At 42.4% G+C, this 18,022-nt stretch overlaps 1 protein-coding gene across 1 annotated transcript; it reads left to right on the top strand.

The window, feature by feature from the left end:
* Window positions 1–13,533: 13,533 nt before the first annotated feature.
* On the top strand, window positions 13,534–17,821 carry BHLHE22 (basic helix-loop-helix family member e22). The gene has a single exon (XM_012763354.2). It carries the CDS (start codon window positions 14,332–14,334, stop codon window positions 15,436–15,438), a length of 1,107 nt encoding a protein of 368 aa, XP_012618808.2. The 5' UTR covers window positions 13,534–14,331; the 3' UTR covers window positions 15,439–17,821.
* The last annotated feature ends 201 nt before the right edge of the window (window positions 17,822–18,022 follow it).

Here is an 18,022-nt window from a genome sequence, read left to right as displayed (position 1 = left end):
CTTAACCAATGTAGGGACTTAAATCAAAATGGCTATCCTCTTTCTTTATGGGCAAGAAAAGCCTAGGCAGATGTTATTCTTCCCAGTCTTCCATTCAAAACTACATTAGCCCATAGGAGAGAACATTACAAATATGTAATTAAAAATATATATATTAATCAGTGTTTAGGCTGGAGTTGGAGGTTTGGGGAGAGGTGAAATATGTTGTAGGGTTTTCATAAAACACACAGTGCAACACCTATTCACTCAGAGATTCTGATACACCATAGGGAGGAATAATAATCAATAATAACAGTCCCCCAGTGATTCTGTTATTCTTCTCAAGTTGATAATACTAATTTTACAAGTGGAAAACACTCACTATCTTCATTTTATAGATTAAGAAACAAAGGATCAGAGACGTTAAAGACTTGTCTACAGGCATACAGTTTATTGAGAAAAGTGGAACCAGAATCCATGGAAAAGTTCATAATAGAATGCAAGAATACGCTAGGTTTAGCCAGCTATGTACCTTATTTTCTTTTTTTTCTCATCAGCATCATATCTGCATCTGTTTCAGAAGATGGCCATCCCTTGCTGACTCAGCCTGCAGCTCTGGAACACGAAGTGGCAAGTAATGAAGCAATCCGTGTTCCTGCACAGGGTTCACAGAATATAACTGCAATTATTTTTTTTCTCTTTAAGACATAATACAAAGTGTGTAGTTATTCACAGTCACAAATTAAAGTGAAATAGCCATAAAAATAAGTTGAAACCTGAATGAGTATGAAATTTCAAATGTGTTTACAGATGTGTTAAAAACAAAAATAACAATCAGTGAAAGAGAGAAAGCTAAGATATATGAAAGCATTCACCAGCCACCCATAAAAATCTTAAATAATTACAAGGACATGAAGTGTTGAAATTATGTTATGCATTTGAGCAAATGGAAAACCATAAAATCTATTTTTATATTATAAAATGAGATTTTAAGAAGTATCTGTTTGTCTGTTTAATGGCCCATTTTGCAATAAGTGCCTTTGTAACCTCTGAATAAATTTACAAGCTTAGCAGCCTATGATTATTTTCTATCTCTTTTCTAAAGTAAACTCATACATGCAATTATAAGGGCAGTGGAATGCATAGAGAGTTAAGAATGGGAGATTGTGATAAAAGGAGGTGTCTTTCCTTGAAGTAAAGAAAAAAGTAAATGTTTTTGCTGCTTTCAATCGCTGGTAGGAAATTTCTTTTATATCCAGCATAATAGCTGCTGCTACTGAAATTATATTGAATTAACTATTAGCAGTAATAGACACTCTGCATGTGCCCGAGCTAGAACCATGTTTACAAAACCAGTTACTTACCACTAGGTGGCAGTGACACCATCCAGGGTAGTACTGGCCTCAGCATAGCTTCATCTGGATTCCGCAGCACCTTCTGTTCTCCATAGCGTTGGGAGCATCCCAACAATGAAGATGTATCATTCAAAACTGTTTTGTTGTTATTAGAAAGCAACTGAGTTCAAATAAGCAAATAAAGATTAATTAGATATCTATTTCCAAAAGAAATAATATTAGAATCAAGATTTAAAGAAAGATGGTCCTGTAGATAGATGACCATTAAATTGAGTTGAATGGTACTACACTGAACTGAAGCAAGTTAGCACAGACAGATGCATTGGAGGGATGTTTAATAGGTTTTTGTCACCACTTACCTTAATTCTGGTTACAAAATTGCTCTGACATACTTCGTAGAGGCAGGACCTTTTCTGATTCTGCCCCTTCAGGTGAGTTTTAAGCTCACCATTTACTCTTATCAAGATGAAGCATTACATGTTATCCTGACAGTGAGGTCTGGAGCAGTGGCACCTTGCAAGACTGTTAATCTTCAAAAATAGACTGAAGGAATTCTTGCTAGAGCACCTGCTTTTTGGTTTACCTCCCAGATCCATGGTACAAAGCTGTCACCTCTGTTATGAGTCACACTCACTAAGAAGCAATGTTTTCTTAGATACATTGCCATTTGTAAGCCTCTGTAATACATTTCTTCTTTTGAATCTTCTTTTAATATGGAAGATTATTTTTTTTCTACACAATCATCTAAGATACCCTATTAAGTAAGTTAGCAGTTTTCAGATCTCTTCAAGTCTCTCCTTAAAGAAGTTTTGATCTCTTGTCTTTTATTATCCTTTAAAGTAGACAGAATACATTGATTTTAAAACTGGTATAGATAACAACCATGTTCTCATACCTTAATTAGCTTATCAGGTTCTACAAAAAGTGCCTGTATTCATTAAACAAAGAAATAAAGCTTTTCCTTCCTCTAGACTGAGATTATCTTCAACATGTTTATTTCTTTATATAGTATTGCTTACAAATTAAAAAAAATGAGACCATAAATTTAAAAGAAAAAAAAAAAGCTTTAACATCAGTGGTGGTAACTAGAAAATATAGGGAGTTTGATAATGTAAAAGAAAACTCAAAAACAGAAAAACAGTAAAGAGTTGCTCTGAGCTTAAGTAGTATGCAAATGGCATTTTTTAAAACATGGTAGCATGATCAACACAAATGATATTTCTGGGTCTTGGCACATCAAACTACCCACAGATGAAAGATGACTTAATTGCTTTGACCACAGTCCGAGTCAGAATAGCTCAGTTGGCAAATATAAAAATAGCTTAGTGCTATTTGCATTTGCATTTGAGCAAGGAGTGATTTCATTTTAATGCCCAAAGTCTAGGTAACAAAGCAACCCACAGGTAGTGAAACCCACCTTGCAAGCAAGAGATGCAATTGCTGACCGGGAGTGTCTAAGGGTTGCAGGGTACACATTGATCTTGTCAGCTACATCCCTGTGCATAGGAAATAACACTGTCAGTGAAGCTCCTTCAAATTCAGATCACAATATATCGAGAGTTTATGTCTTTAGAGGTTAAGCAGTTAAGCATTCACAGAGATTTGTTGCCCATGCCATCACCTTTAAATAACCTCCTAAAAATCTTTTAATAATTAATTGTTATTCTGAACCTCTAATGTTACTGTTAATAGCTTTAGTTGCTTCTCATAATTTCACTTAACAATGTGTTTCTAATAAATAATCATAGCAGAATGAAGCTTACTATATTTTAGACTTTACTATGTAGCAGTCCAAATAGAGTAAAAATATATAGAAGAGGAAAAATATGACACAAAGAATAGGAAATTTCTCCAGGCTTGTATTAAATGTGAATCTAAAGCAAGTAATGCTGAAACATGGACTATAGACTCTCCATTTTTTTCTAACCAGCTATCTTTGAGATGATGTTACTTTTATATTTTCTAAACTTTGTAATATAAACAGCAAACTTAATTCAGAAAAAAAAAATCTACCATAACTGATTATCATAACCAGCATCACAGACATTTAAATCAAAAGTCACCTGAGTTGGAAAAGGTTTAAGTTTTTTCAATAAATTATTTTTTATAATGACTATAAAAGTTATATAGTACACAGAGGCTAGCTGGAGCTAGATACTTTACTGTACCTGAATTGCAGGGAATGCTGTCTGGGATATAAAGCTGACAATCAGACATCTGAGTGGAACTGGAAAATAGCAATCCCTGAAAGATTAAAGTGTGAATTTTAGTAACCTCAAAGGCAAAAACCATTGTTCCTTCACTTTCGAACCAGGAGCTAGAATGGACAAATTATAACACAAACACACATAAAAAGATCAAAAGGGTAAAATCACACACCAAAATTGTTTCAGCAAAACCTGGAAGTGAGAATTCTTACTCCACAAAAATCTGTATTTCCTCTGATATTTAAAAAACAGTTCGGTGTTCATGCTAAAATATAAATACAAAATGGCTTAATTTACAAGGTAAAACTGAGGTACTCTATTGAAATTCAATAATGTCACTAGTTTTGCAATATGATCACCTTGCAATTTTAATGTCATAAATTTTCTTCAAAAATTTAATGACTACTAAGGAAGGGCAAATGCTTGTGGTTAAGCCAACAAATATATTGCTCATAAAGATCATGATTACTTTAAAACACAGTATTGACCCAAATAACATGAAACAATATGGTTATGGACAATGAAATTTTGGTGGCAGGAGGAGTGAAATTATGGAGGGCAAGTGTTTAAAATTAGGAAAATTATTGTCAATATTTTTAAATAGAGAGGAGAATGCATAACAATGAGAAGGACCTGCGGGAAACAGGAACACTTACACTTAATCTTTTATTCTTAAACTTTTTTAATTGGAAAAAAAAAGCTACACTGTACACAAAACAGATGGTAAATCTCTGTCACCTGTAATATCTCCACTTTTGTGGAAGTATTTAAAGTCATTTATGAAAAATCCCACCCTTGACCCGCCAGTCCCAGTTCCCAGAGGGAAGCAGGGTTTCACATTGTTTGCTTCATGTATTTGCCCACAAACATAAAAATGGTGAGAGGTGGCAAATAATTTTTAATGGGTTTATTTGTGCATTGTCTATTGTACACCAGGTCCTGGGATGGCAGAACCTTTCACCTTTCATCTGGCCTTCGTTGGTTACCACGGTCCCAGGTTAACTTTGGAATAAAGAAACATGCCTCCTTTTCCCGTGCAGGACTTCCTGAGCTCTGGTTGGCCTTCCTTGACTGTGGCCCTCCCGTGGCACCCACACCTGTGGCGGGAGGTCTGTTTAGCCTCCTGTTTGGTCCCCTTCAGAGACATGAGATACACATTTGCGGATCCTGTGTCATCAGCAGAGTTGACCGTGGCTTCTACCAGCAGATTCTGGGAAAATTGGAATCTTACACCGGAGGACACACGATGTCCTGGCTTCCACATCTTGAAAGTTGGAAAGGGACAAATATACTTTTTTTTAAAAAAAAAATAAGACCATGTTATGGTCTACTTTTTGCTTTTCAACTGAATTATGTATCAGAAATGTGTTTCCAGGTCAATGTATATATAGATCTACCACATTCACTTCTTACAACAGCTTTTTATAGAAAGAAGGCATCATAATTTATTTGTTTCCTATTTTCTGCTATATAAAAAAATTCTTATACATATATTTGTATGTATTCATGCCATTATTTCTGTAGGGTGGATTTTTTAGGTGTTAGATTCTAAATCACCTTCCTCAAATTTTTGTACCAATTTTTACTACAACAATTTTCATGAGAATTCTGCATGGGTTTTTTTTTTGGCTTATTTTAAAAATTGTTTTAATTTGTATTTTCTTTTTATTAATGGTTCTGAATGTCTTTTTATATAATTTTTTGGACATTTATATTTCTTCTGATAATTGCCTGATTAAATTATTTTTCTATTTTTATTTTCTATTAGATACCTTCTTGCTTTATAGAAGTCCTTTGTATATTTGATGTATTTATTTGTCTGCCATTTGTCTTTCAACTTTGTTTTGGGGGTCTTTCTTTTTGAAAAAGAGGAATTTCCATTTGTGTGTGTGTACTTAAATGAGTCAGCCTTTTTCTGTGTGACTCCTTAGATCTTGTGCTGCTTGGGAAAACCTTTCTACTCTACGTCTATAAAAACTATCTCTATAAAAATAGGGATGTTATGGTTTCATTACTTTAAATGTATATCACAATCTGCATAGAACTGATTTAACTTTGATTCTAGTAAAATAATAAAATGAACTTTAAGTAGAATTATCTTCACGTACTTACAGAATAATGAAACCTGGTGCAATAAATATCTGAGGTTTAGAAAGAAAAAATAATTCAGACAAACTTGATTACCTTTCTTGATAAAAAGAAAAAAAAACTTAGCCAAATTAGTGGGTGAGGAAGAGCAAGATGTGTAATAAATTTAGACCTTTGACATAGATTGTCTCCATAAATCTTTCATAAAAAATTAATTCAAATTGGCTTCTTCAAGGTGAACACTATCAATTGAATTGAAAACTGCCTGATGGACCATAAACAATGAAAATACTAACAACATGGATGCATTCAGCCATAGGGAAGAAGAAACAAATATCACGCTAAAATCAGTGGTAGATATGAATTCACAAAGCTTTTATATTAATGATTTAGAAGGAGGAAAGAAAAATGATGTAATCATTAACCTAACAAATGACACTAAAGTGAAAAGGGTGCTGCACACATCTGGAAGCCTTATAACGGAAGACTGCAATGAAGGGCAGATAGATGCACAGGAGGATATCCAAGTAAGAAAGTTGACTCCATGGTCATTTCTCCATCTACATACCAGCTACTTCAGTCAGTTCACACTGGGGTACCACTCCGCAGCAGACTAGAGACAAACTTGTTCAGTTTAAGACAGCAGAAGAGAGCAATCACTCCACGGGAAAGGCAGTTGGGATACTCTTAGCAGGAGAGGGGAGAGGCAGTGGTGGATGGGGCACCCAGTGTGTGGGGACATAAAATGCCAAAACAGCGAAGGCTCCCACTCCCATGACCCTCCAACAGGCCCCAGCATTGAAAGATGCTCCACAATCTGCCAGTGGCTGGGAGTTGTGATAGAAAAAGTAAATCAGTTACAAACAAACCATGATAATGAGCTGGTTTAGATGAAATATACAAAGAAGCACAATAAAATGTTAACATTAAATTCACATATCATTTCCATGTTTACAAAATGCTTCCTCATAGTCCCATTTGATTTATTCCCTAAGGGAGTCAGGAAAGCCATGATGAATAGATCCATTTTCCTCCTAAAGCTAAGTAGGAGCAATGAAATTACCAAAAATTACATAGTTACTCTGCTGAGGATCTGCTATTTCTACTATACCTACTTATACCTTATAAAGCAATTCACAGAGACCTGCAATCAAGCTTGGAAATATGTAAAAAATCATAATTCAAAAATTTCTTTATAAAAAAAAAAGCAGACTGTATCTTTATGAGACACATACCATATTCCCCATGGGCGTTGTTCTTAAAAGTAAGGGAAGCAACCCAAGGGAGTAAGAATGTCTAAGTATGTGGATTGCAAAACAACCTGCTGGGACAATCTCAACTTCCCATCCATGAAGGCAGTGGCAGATTTTATTTCAGAAGTACCTAAGGCCCAGCAGGCTCTTAAATCACTTTTGAGATTAGCTTTAATGTCTCCATGCCACCCACTTAGTAATGCCCATTCTCTGTGTGGGTGTTGTGCTACAGTAGATAGACAGCCTGGTTTGCCAACACCACTGTGAGCAAATGATGGCCGCTTTCAGGTGGTTGGACAAAACATTTCATCAAAGGAATGTCATTTGTATGTTGACACTCTTGTTATGATGCCTTACAGTTGTTGATTTCCTTTTTACAATGCTTGCTCACCACTGTGTAAATATAGCACACACATGTGTATATAATGTATATATATATCCCAAGAAACCATATGTATGTGTATATATATATATATGTGTTTTTACCAAGTAGACAACTCAATCAGTGTAGTTTTCAGCCAAATACATTAATAGAAAAGCCAAGTTAAATGTTTCTTAAACATAAGTTAAAAAGATCTATGCGACAATACTGCATTGCTAGAATAGATCAGATGACCTCATCAAAAATGTTTGAGAAGATATCAAACCCATCCATGTTAAATTTCAGAATTTAACTGTGAAAAGCTCTGTAGCTAACCATCTGTTTATCTAGTTCCTCCTATATATAATCAAATTTCTTTCAAGCACGAACTCTTACATTGACAGAGTAAATGAGTCCAAATATTTGGCTTAATAGATTTTCACTTTAATTAATCAAATTAAATTAATCTTTCAACTGAAGTGAAGTTTACATTTGTCTGTTTGATCTACAATATTTTTGAAGGATATTCATAATATTTTGTACACTACAAAAAGCATATCAACTTTTATTTGTATTTCAAAGCAGCTGGCCTATGTATATAATCATAGATGAGAAATGTTTCTAATAGGGATATCATTTCTAAGTTTTGCTGTATTGCAATCTTATTTATAAAGGGAGAAAAGCTTGAAAAAATACACTTCAGAAAAATTTTAATTTACAAAAGTATTAGGTATTCATGATTCTATTATGTACACTAAACTTTTGGAAAATAATTTAGCCTCAGATGATATTTCAGAGTCAGAAAGCCTGAATAAGACATTCTGCAAGACTGCATGATGATAAGATTGTTAGACAAAGAAAGTGAAGTGTTATTGAGAAATATGGGGCTAGAACTATTTATTTATTTTGATTAGTAAAATACGGTTAGGAACTAGGAGAATTTATGCTTCAGCGCATCATCATTTCCCATTATTCTCCTTTCTACCATACATGGTAAACATCATCCACAAAAAGTAACAAGGAGAACTGCTTTTACTGAAAATTCTCATACTTGAAAGAGAAATATTTTGGTGATTAAGGCATCTGAATATTAATTGAGCTCTTGATTTTTCACTAGTCCACTAATTAAGCACTAAGGTTACAGTATCTTTTGCATAGAACGAGTAGTTCAGATACTGATTTAGAAATTAATTTGTGATTGGAAGTTTCCATAATATTACATATTCATGATAAATTAAGGAATCATATTTTATCATAAATGCTCAGGATAACTATATCCAAATCTATAAACTCTCTGTGCAAATATACAAACTTTTATTTACAAATAATTAGCTTCCAGGATTGTGTCTGATGACTTTTAATAATCATAAATGTACATATCATGCTTTGCAATCACAACCAACCTATCACTGAAATAATTTTTGAGGTATAAAATAAGAGTCTCACATAATTTGAGTATTTCACAGTCAGCGTTTGTGTCGTCCCTCGCTATATTCTCTTCAGTACCAGGAGATGGCGCTGTGGGTTTTAAATCTCGTGGCTAAAACCCCAAAGCGGAGCTGAATTTTTAGTTTCCTTAATTCGTGCACAACAGGCAAGCCCTAAAAGTGTTCACTTTTGTGTTCGAACACTTTTAATTTTTTTAAATATTTCGAGTGCTTTTCACTATTCTATGTAGATAAGAATCCAAGGGGAGATGCATGTAACACAAATATATATGTTATATCAGCCCCTAGGGAGAAATGAAAGCAGGGCTGTGCTCCAGGTAACCGAGGCGATTATGAATTCTTCATAAAATATTTTCACTACTTTTCCTCCATCTCTACCTGCATGTCCTACATTGTTCTCTGGGGTTTCAGCAGTGATAAGCAGGCGCCACGTTATTCGCTTGCCGACTGCCACCCTCTTCTTAAAAGTCGCCTCGGTCGGAAAGAGCGCACGGGAGCCAGGTGAGCCCCTCGCGGTTTGAGCACGTTGCGCTGAAAAAGCTGCTTCCCGGGCTCTGAAGGTTTCCTTTCCATTTCTGTTCAAATTTAGGCTAACTTGTCGCCAAATGGTAGTGAGGATTTATCTCTTTTCTTTAAAAATAGATAACAGAAAAGGAAATTTTCTCGAAATAACTTTACATACATAAGTTTCAACTTTCCCCCAGTCGAAGTTTTTGGAATTGCCAAGCACCTCAAAGCCATGGGAAGGCTGGGGCTCTTGGCGCACTGCCAGGAGTGTTCCAGCTCCCCTGTAGTCTTCTGTCTTCTGCACCCTCACTGCTCCCCTCTTCTCTGCCCTGCCAGTCCCTAGACACAGTCTTTCTGCAGTGAGCTTTGCAGGGCTTGGTGACGAGGGTGAGAAAATACAGGTGACAAAACGACGCCACGCAATGGGCTTGACCTCGGGAGCTTGATGGGCTTGAATCTCTCTGCCACCGAGCAGATCGGTGCTTCCAAACCAACCCCGCGGGGGCGCAGGATGGCAACCCCAGCCCCAGCCGCCCCAGCTGTTCAGGTGTCAAGCTGCCCCAGGTGCCACCGGACAGCGCGCAGTGGGCAAGGCGGATGCAACTTCAAGGTCGAAGTGCCTCTGACTGGGGCCTGGAGCACTGGGGTCACGCCCCGCTTCTGCGCGTTGGACTGTGCACGGGCGTCAGCGAAGGGCGCGGAGAACGCAGCACCCGAGCAGTTTCCGAGAGAGGTCCAGCTGGGGTCCCCCCAAGTTCGGAGCAATCTTCTGGGCCGCACGCCTCATGGGAGGGGAGTCGCAGCCGGGAGAGGGTTCCCAGGGCGCTCAGGGAATTTGCTTTTTCAGAGCTGCTCCCAAGCAAAAGTTGTCATTTTTACCAAACTTTGTTTTTACTTTTTAGAATGTTCTGAAATGAATAGATTGAAACACACACCGAGACAATTCTGCTTGCCAGAAAACACACGCACAGGTACCCAAATCGGACTTCTAACTTTTTATTCTGGATAAGAAGTAAACTGTTTGTCAAGACTGCAGAAAAAAATAAATAACAATGAGGAACTCCTGGTTTTGCTCTTTAAAGTCAGAGTAGATTGTGTTCCGTTCTGATTTTATTTGGGCTCCTATCTCAAATGTCAAGTAAACATTAAAATAATCACTAAGAATTTTAAATATGACCTAGAAATTACTTTGGTCTGGAGCTCAATGCTCTAATTTGGATGGGGCGCTGCTTGCTGATTGAATATTTTAGAATCCTTTCAAAGTCGTAGGCGTATTCCTGTCTGCAGTAACAAAACTGTATTAATCTTTACGCAGTATGCTCTGGCGTTTATAAATTTGGTATCCAACACTCGGCCGAAAATGTTCTCTTTGCTGATGAGTTGGTTGGCCAAGGGGCCTCTCCGAGCCAATCAGCCCAGAACCAAGGGCGCGGGGCTGGGCGTTACCGGATCGCGCTCACCGCCGGCTGCGCCCGCAGAGTGGCCCGCGGTGCCCACGACCCCCTGTTGCGGGCAGAGCGGACAGTCACCTGGCCCTCCAGTCCCCCAACTGCTTTCTTAACTCACTGTGACCCTCTCTGAAACTGTAGTCTGAGGATTTCCCTGCTTTAGCTTTATTCTAAGGGGTCATCCGTGAGCCAGGAGATTTCGCCATGGCCTGATTTCCCACCCGTTCTCCCAGTGCAACTCGAAGGCGCTCGTGCTGGCTTGCCCTTGGCCACCTTTCCAACCCGCCTGTTACATCAGGAGCCCGGGCCCTCTCCCACCTTCGTGGCGCAACAAAGTTGGAGCGCACAGCTTTCCCGCGCTCCCGCGGCCAGGGGGCACTATGTGAGCGGCTGACGTCACCCTTTCTCCCTGCCCGAAACCAGGCGGCGGGACCCCAGCGCACAGAGGATCCGAGGGAGCCCAGGCCGTGACTTAGGGCTGGCGACGATTAAACCAAGTAACGAGACACCGGGCAGATGTGTTTTCATTGCCCTGTAAGATAAATGCAGTGTTAAGTGCCTGACAACTTCCCAGAAGCAATCAGCAAAAGTTTACGAGTGCATAAACCTCAAAGACCATTCCCCGACGGTTGTTATAAGGCCCATATTTAGAGCTTCTATAAATTCTCCGGCCGTTTCCCAAAGCAAAGTTTCCAGTGACTATTAAGCAGCCACCACCTCCTGGGAGACTGGGGGGATTTTCTTGCATCACAAAATAAAGAGGCTTTTGGCTCCTGCTGTGTAAAGTGAAGTTGTGCAAAAGTTTGTTCCACGAGTTTGGATGGCCCGGGAAGAGGAGGGAGCAGGTAGTGGGTTGTGGAGGTGGGGACCGGGAAGGGCCGCGAGGTGCTCTGGAGTGCATGTTATCTGATTATCTGATGAGGACGAAAGATCAAGGTCCTGCGAGGGACCCGGGTCTAGCCGAACAGGTAGCGCCTTTGCCGCCGTTGGTGTCGCCCCTTCTCTGCCACCCTGGCCCTGTGGCTCACAGCCAGGCATGGCGCCCCCAGCTAAGCCGGCACTGCTTTCAGTCCCAGGCATGGCAAATCCTTCGCCCTCCAAGTGCCCACTTCCCGGCCGGCAGGAATCCAAGCGCCCGGCGGAAAGTGCTAGCCCGCACAAAAAAGAAAAAAAAAAAGGCTAGCTGGCTGGAGAACTAGGGTCAGACAACCAAGGATGTGTCCCCACCCTGCCCAGAGCCACCACTGTGCCAGCCCCGTCCTCCGTTAAGTGGCCCAAGGACTTTGAGAACTTAGTATCAGGTATACACGACCCACCTATGCTTATAGAGAACCTTTGTTTATGATCGCTGTGAAAACAAAGCTGCTAATTGAAAAACAATAAGACTAGCTTGTCTTTAGCTTCCTAAAGGGAGAGGTTAACAGCTGCGAGGACCAGGGGAGAGAGGGTGAAAGGGGAGCGGTGGGCCAGGAGCCGCCCTGCACGTAAACAAGCCTTGGGGTCCCCAGCGAGACTTGTGGGTCGGCTCGAGCCTTCAGAACCCCCACCTGAGTCTCAAGCCAGAGAGCCGCCAGTAGCACCACTGATCTTTCTCAATCTTTGGGTTCCAGGGTATCCGAAGGCGCGGTAGGTAACTGAGGACTGCGCTTAGTATTTCTGTCCCCTGGAGATTGGATCTCAGGCAACTATTTTGGAAAGATACCGCTGGGCCCCCTTTCATCCTTTCCAGGTGAAAATGCAGATATTTCTGTGTCGCTTTCACCCTTCCTTTATAAAATAAGGCACCCAACTGTTCTGATATTAACATTCAAAAACAGGTTCTGTGGCGAACCTCATTTGTGAATCTATTACAGAGATTAATAGATTATTTCTCCTTTTTCAACTAATTCTCAGTGGGGAAATTTAACCATATGGTAAGGAGAGAATTAGAATTTCATCACATTAGAGCAAAATGTAATGAAAAGAGTCCAACACCTGGGGCCAACTCTGAAAGCCACAATTAAAAGGTTTTTAATGAAACCAGAGAAACCAAAAATTGCACAGTCTTCAGTAATTCTGCCACATAAGAAAGAATTATTGGAGGTGTTGGGAAATATTGTTTTTACTTATGTCATAAGGATGAAAACCAGCTGCTAAATACCATGTGTACTCAGAGATCGAACTCGGGAGTGAGAGGACCAAGTGTACCATTTCCCATCCGGAGAGGAGCACTTGTTTTCACAGTTCTCCCTTTACTAATCCTCCAAGAACAACCCAGGCAGATCCAGATGTCCCTAAATGGCTTCTGGTTAAATAAATACGCACAAATGCCCCACTTTGTGTTCCGGAGGATTTGACTCCTGGTGAAGTTGACACTTAAATGGATTTTAATCTTAAGTAAATTTTGGGAAACCAGTTTCTTCCTGTTTAGGAAATCGTGTGTTTCATAATCACCATCATTGTAACAGTTATTCGGGACCACTGCAAACGCACTCCTCCATCCCACCCCCTTTTTTAATCAAATGGGCTGCAAAATCAACTTGCTCTTCATTTTGCTTTTTTTTTTCTCAATCCGAGCAAGAAATGGGCAGTGGTGGGGGGCGAAGGTGTGTGTGAAAATAAGGCAGAGTGCTCAAGGGGGACGCCTGGTTTGCTCTCTTGCTAGCTGAAAATCTAGAGTGAATTTTGGGCAAGCCGTGCTGGGATCCCACCTTCTCCCGGAAAGCCCCATCTCCAAATCCAGACTGGAGTCATCCTACGAACAGGGGTGTATAATTCTCGCCCGGAAGGGTAATTTAGCACAAGCTGAGACAGCAGTGGCGAGGGAAGGGCAGTGGGGGTGGGGTGCGGTGGGTGGGGGCGTCTGCTTTCCACGGGACTCCCAGGCTTCACCACCGATCTACAATTTGCTGAAGGAGCAAAGAACATCCTAGGCTCTAAGTAGGGCTTTTAGTGTGCTCATTGATGAGTGAAAGTCGCCACACATGTCAAGCTAAAGGCAGTTGTTGGGTTACTAACAGGACCCAGCGCCTTGCAAACATATGCGCTAAGCTGTGTATACAGATGGCGGGCAGAATAATGGAGCAGGCGCCTTTTATAAAGCTCTAGCTGCTGCCTGTCTTCAGACCTGGGAAATGAAACTATTCAGACTCGCGGCCAGATAGCGCCTGCGATTGTTTGTTACCGTTTTAATCCTATTAATTAAAACGTTAACCTGATTGGGTAGAAAGCGCTGTCCCAACAGGCGAGTCTTCTTCATAATAACCTACTCAGAGATAATGATGTAAAAGACTCCCCCGTCTGTGGCGGCGGCTGGTTGATGGGTCCGGAAATCTCTTGAAGGTGAATCCAAGCAAGATAAACGGTGCGGAGAGGAGGCGCGGGGCTGGGCTCAGAGCGGCGGCGGCTGCACTCCCCGCGCGCCCACCCTCCCACCATGCGGGGCCGCGGCCCATGGTGAGCCCCAGCAGCCAGCACCATCGGCTGGAGACGAAGAAGAAGAAGAAGAGGAGGCGGCGAGCGCGGGGGAAGGCGAAAAAGAAAAAGAAAGAAGGGGAGAAGGCTGCCGGCAGCACCGGGACCGACGCGCACACCGGCTCCGGAACCCGGCTCGCGCGCGCCTGCGGGGCCGCCTGACTCCCGAGCCGGCCGAGGCGGCGGCGGCGGCGGCGGGCGCGGCGGGCCCGGGCTGCGCCGGCGCCGGAGCATGGAGCGCGGACTGCACCTCGGCGCGGCGGCCGCGGGCGAAGACGACCTCTTCCTGCACAAGAGCCTGGGCGCCTCCACCGCCAAGCGCTTGGAGGCGGCTTTCCGCTCCACGCCCCCGGGCATGGACCTGTCCCTGGCGCCGCCGCCTCGAGAACGCCCGGCGTCGTCCTCCTCGTCGCCCCTGGGCTGCTTCGAGCCGGCTGACCCCGAAGGGGCAGGGCTGCTGCTGCCGCCGCCTGGGGGAGGCGGCGGCGGCGGCGCGGGAAGTGGCGGCGGCGGCGGGGTGAGTGTCCCCGGGCTGCTCGTGGGCTCTGGCGGCGTTGGGGGTGACCCTAGCCTGAGCAGCCTGCCGGCCGGGGCCGCCCTGTGCCTCAAGTACGGCGAGAGCACGAGCCGGGGCTCGGTGGCCGAGAGCAGCGGCGGCGAGCAGAGCCCCGACGACGACAGCGACGGCCGGTGCGAGCTGGTGCTGCGGGCCGGAGTGGCCGACCCACGGGCCTCCCCGGGCGCGGGAGGCGGTGGCGCTAAGGCAGGCGAGGGCTGCTCCAACGCCCACCTCCACGGCGGCGCCAGCGTACCCCCGGGGAACCCCGGCGGCGGCGGCAGCGGGGGTAGCGGCAGCGGTGGCGGCGGCGGCGGCGGCGGCGGCGGCAGCAGCAGCAAGAAATCCAAAGAGCAAAAGGCGCTGCGGCTCAACATCAACGCCCGCGAGCGCCGGCGGATGCACGACCTGAACGACGCGCTGGACGAGCTGCGGGCGGTGATCCCCTACGCGCACAGCCCCTCGGTGCGGAAGCTCTCCAAGATCGCCACGCTGCTGCTCGCCAAGAACTACATCCTCATGCAGGCGCAGGCCCTGGAGGAGATGCGGCGCCTTGTCGCCTACCTCAACCAGGGCCAGGCCATCTCGGCCGCCTCCCTGCCCAGCTCCGCGGCGGCGGCGGCGGCGGCCGCTGCCCTGCACCCCGCGCTGGGCGCCTACGAGCAGGCGGCCGGCTACCCGTTCAGCGCCGGGCTGCCCCCGGCCGCCTCCTGCCCGGAGAAGTGCGCCCTGTTCAACAGCGTCTCCTCCAGCCTCTGCAAACAGTGCACGGAGAAGCCTTAAACACACCCCCGAGAAACACCAGACCGACCCAAAAGCTAGAGGAAAGCGAAAGGCTGCTCCCCACCCCCTTTATTTTGGTCCTCTCACAGTTGTGAAACACTTGCAGAGCAAACAAAGCAGAGGCAAGAACTGAGAAGTGTCAGAGACAAACCGGACTTTTAGCTTTGACATCCCCAGAATCTCGGTCTTAGCGGTGGGGAGGGAGGGAGGAGGGAGGTGGAGGTGGGATGGAGTATGGATGTCTTTTTTTTTTCTCAGAAAAGTGGCAACTTTGGTGGCAGCCTAGACCGCAAGGAAGTGGAGTCTTCCTTTAAGGTGAAAAATAACTTGAGAAGTAGTGCTTGGTTATTAATCGTGGAGAAAATGGAATGGCAAAATAGTAATCCTACTAATAATTGTGAATTTGGCTAATGCTGAGGGGGAGATGAGCCCGGGGTTGGGGGGCATGTGAGATGGGATATTCATTCAGACAAATCAGAAAGGGCACTTGAAAATAAATTTTGATTCTGAGCCAGGAGAAAAACTTGAAATGTAGACTTAAGTGGAGGAGAAAAAAAAGAGAGAGAGAGACATGTTGCTATGAAAGACTTGTATTTTTTATTGTCTCTGAACTTTAATCCTGTGAAAATGCTCAAAGTTTTGGCGAGAGTGATATAAAAACTGACTGTGGCTGAAAGAATTGCATTTAAAAATATTTATGTGCACCTTGTTGCTTTCTACTCTGCAATGATGTATTAACAATTCATGGTATTTATTTGTTATTCTTCAATGACCCTTCACATCAACAGTATTTATCGTGTGTTAAGGTCATGGGTCTTATGTGCAGATTTTTTTTAATGCCTCTAAAATTCTGTTTTATAGATTAACTTATACTGTGTGCCAAGTGTTTAAAGGTTTATTTGCCAACAAGTATGAAGAGAAATATTGATGTATCTGAGCTGCTTAGGTTTATGAAAGGTCACCTGGATATTTTCAGTTGCATCATCCCTGTATTTAAATTGAGCTTTAATAAATTGCTTCAGTCCAAAAATTACAGGAAAGGTGTATTCTTAATTGATGAATGAATTGATCTCTTTTTTGAAAGGGGACTTCTTTGCATTCCAAAAGGGAAAAACATCACAGCAATAGATCTTATAAGTAAGAACATGCTAAGCAAATATTTTTCCAGGCTGTGCTGTGCATTTTTAAAAGGTCTAATTTAATTGCTTTTAATATATATGTACATATATAAGTTATTTTAACTGTGGAGAATTATTTAAGTTAAAAAACTGGTTTGATTTACCTATGGTGTGAAATCCTTTGTTATTTTTCTAAAAAAATAAAATAAAATTTAAAAAGAAATAAAATAAAACTAAGGAAGAGCAAGAAGCTATTTACCCAAAGTGAGCTTTCAGTTTTAGTTTGCATGGCTGTTTGCCTGCCTTTCTGTCCTATGGAAATCAAGAAAACCTTTTTTTAAAAATGGAGTCCTGCTATTTTCCATTTCTTGCAGATAATACAAATTCAATTTGTCAGGTTGGATGGTGAGTTGGGAGCTGTGATGGATCTGTTGGCGGGTTTTGGATGTGTAAAGAATGATATATATATTAAATAGGTCAATCAGACTATGACAGCTATGTATGACCATTTGTATGTGTATCTATGTCAGAAAGAATCTTTATTAAAATATTTTGATCAAACATTTTATTATGCTGTGCTTTGTGGAAGGAGCAATCACCTCTCTTCTGTGTTACTCTTTGCTTGAAAGGTAACCAAAAAGAAAAGAGTTTCAGAGAAGGTGGAACTAAAGTTTTGGCAGGAATGTACAATTAGGAGTAGCCCTAGTTTACTTGTTTGCTTTCTAAAACGATGATGGTTGGGCCAGGCCACAGGAGGAGAGATGAATGGGGCCAGTGGTGAGATCCAGTAGAGGGCCAGAGTTTCTGGCTAATGAACTTTGAAGGCCTTACTTTCCCTGGAATTCTCTTCCCACTTGTATGGCATTGCTAACCATGCTAGGGCCCATCAAAAAGGATAACATTCCCTAAAGTGTTTTTAATCAAAATTTCAATTTCCAAGTGCCTGAAGGCCAAGGAAAAAGAGATGGATTCGGATTTCTCTGAGCACGGATTTTATTGTGGCTTTCCACTTTTTTGTGTGTGACAAAAGAATCATCTAGGTTGAATTATATGAGCGTAAATAATGCCCATAGAGATTGTCAGAACTTACCAGTGTTGTTTGAGAATGAGACTTTTAGGGGCTGTGCTTGGACTGGTTTGGGCATTGATTCTATTCAAGAATGACTGTATAGGTTTGTATTTTGACCTTTATATTGCCTTCAAATATGGAATGTGTGGTTTTGACTGTGGTGAGGTTGTAGAGATAGTGGGGGTGGTGTTGGTGAAATTAGGTGTTTTCTCTGTAGCCAGTCTGCTAAATGCATTTTTGTGTATACAGCCTTAGCTCATAAAGATATCCCTAAACGCCATCAAACTTAGCAGGGGATGGGGGGTGAGGGAGGATATTTTCTGCTCCACTTGCCATCAAAAAAGATTAATCAGAACTTGTAACTTTTCAGAAAACATAACAGCAAAGGGCCTTGAAA

The sequence above is a fragment of the Microcebus murinus genome, chromosome 7 (assembly GCF_040939455.1).
Source record: "Microcebus murinus isolate Inina chromosome 7, M.murinus_Inina_mat1.0, whole genome shotgun sequence".
Classification (NCBI taxonomy): Eukaryota; Metazoa; Chordata; class Mammalia; order Primates; family Cheirogaleidae; genus Microcebus; species Microcebus murinus.
This window is presented reverse-complemented; position numbering and strand designations above follow the sequence as displayed.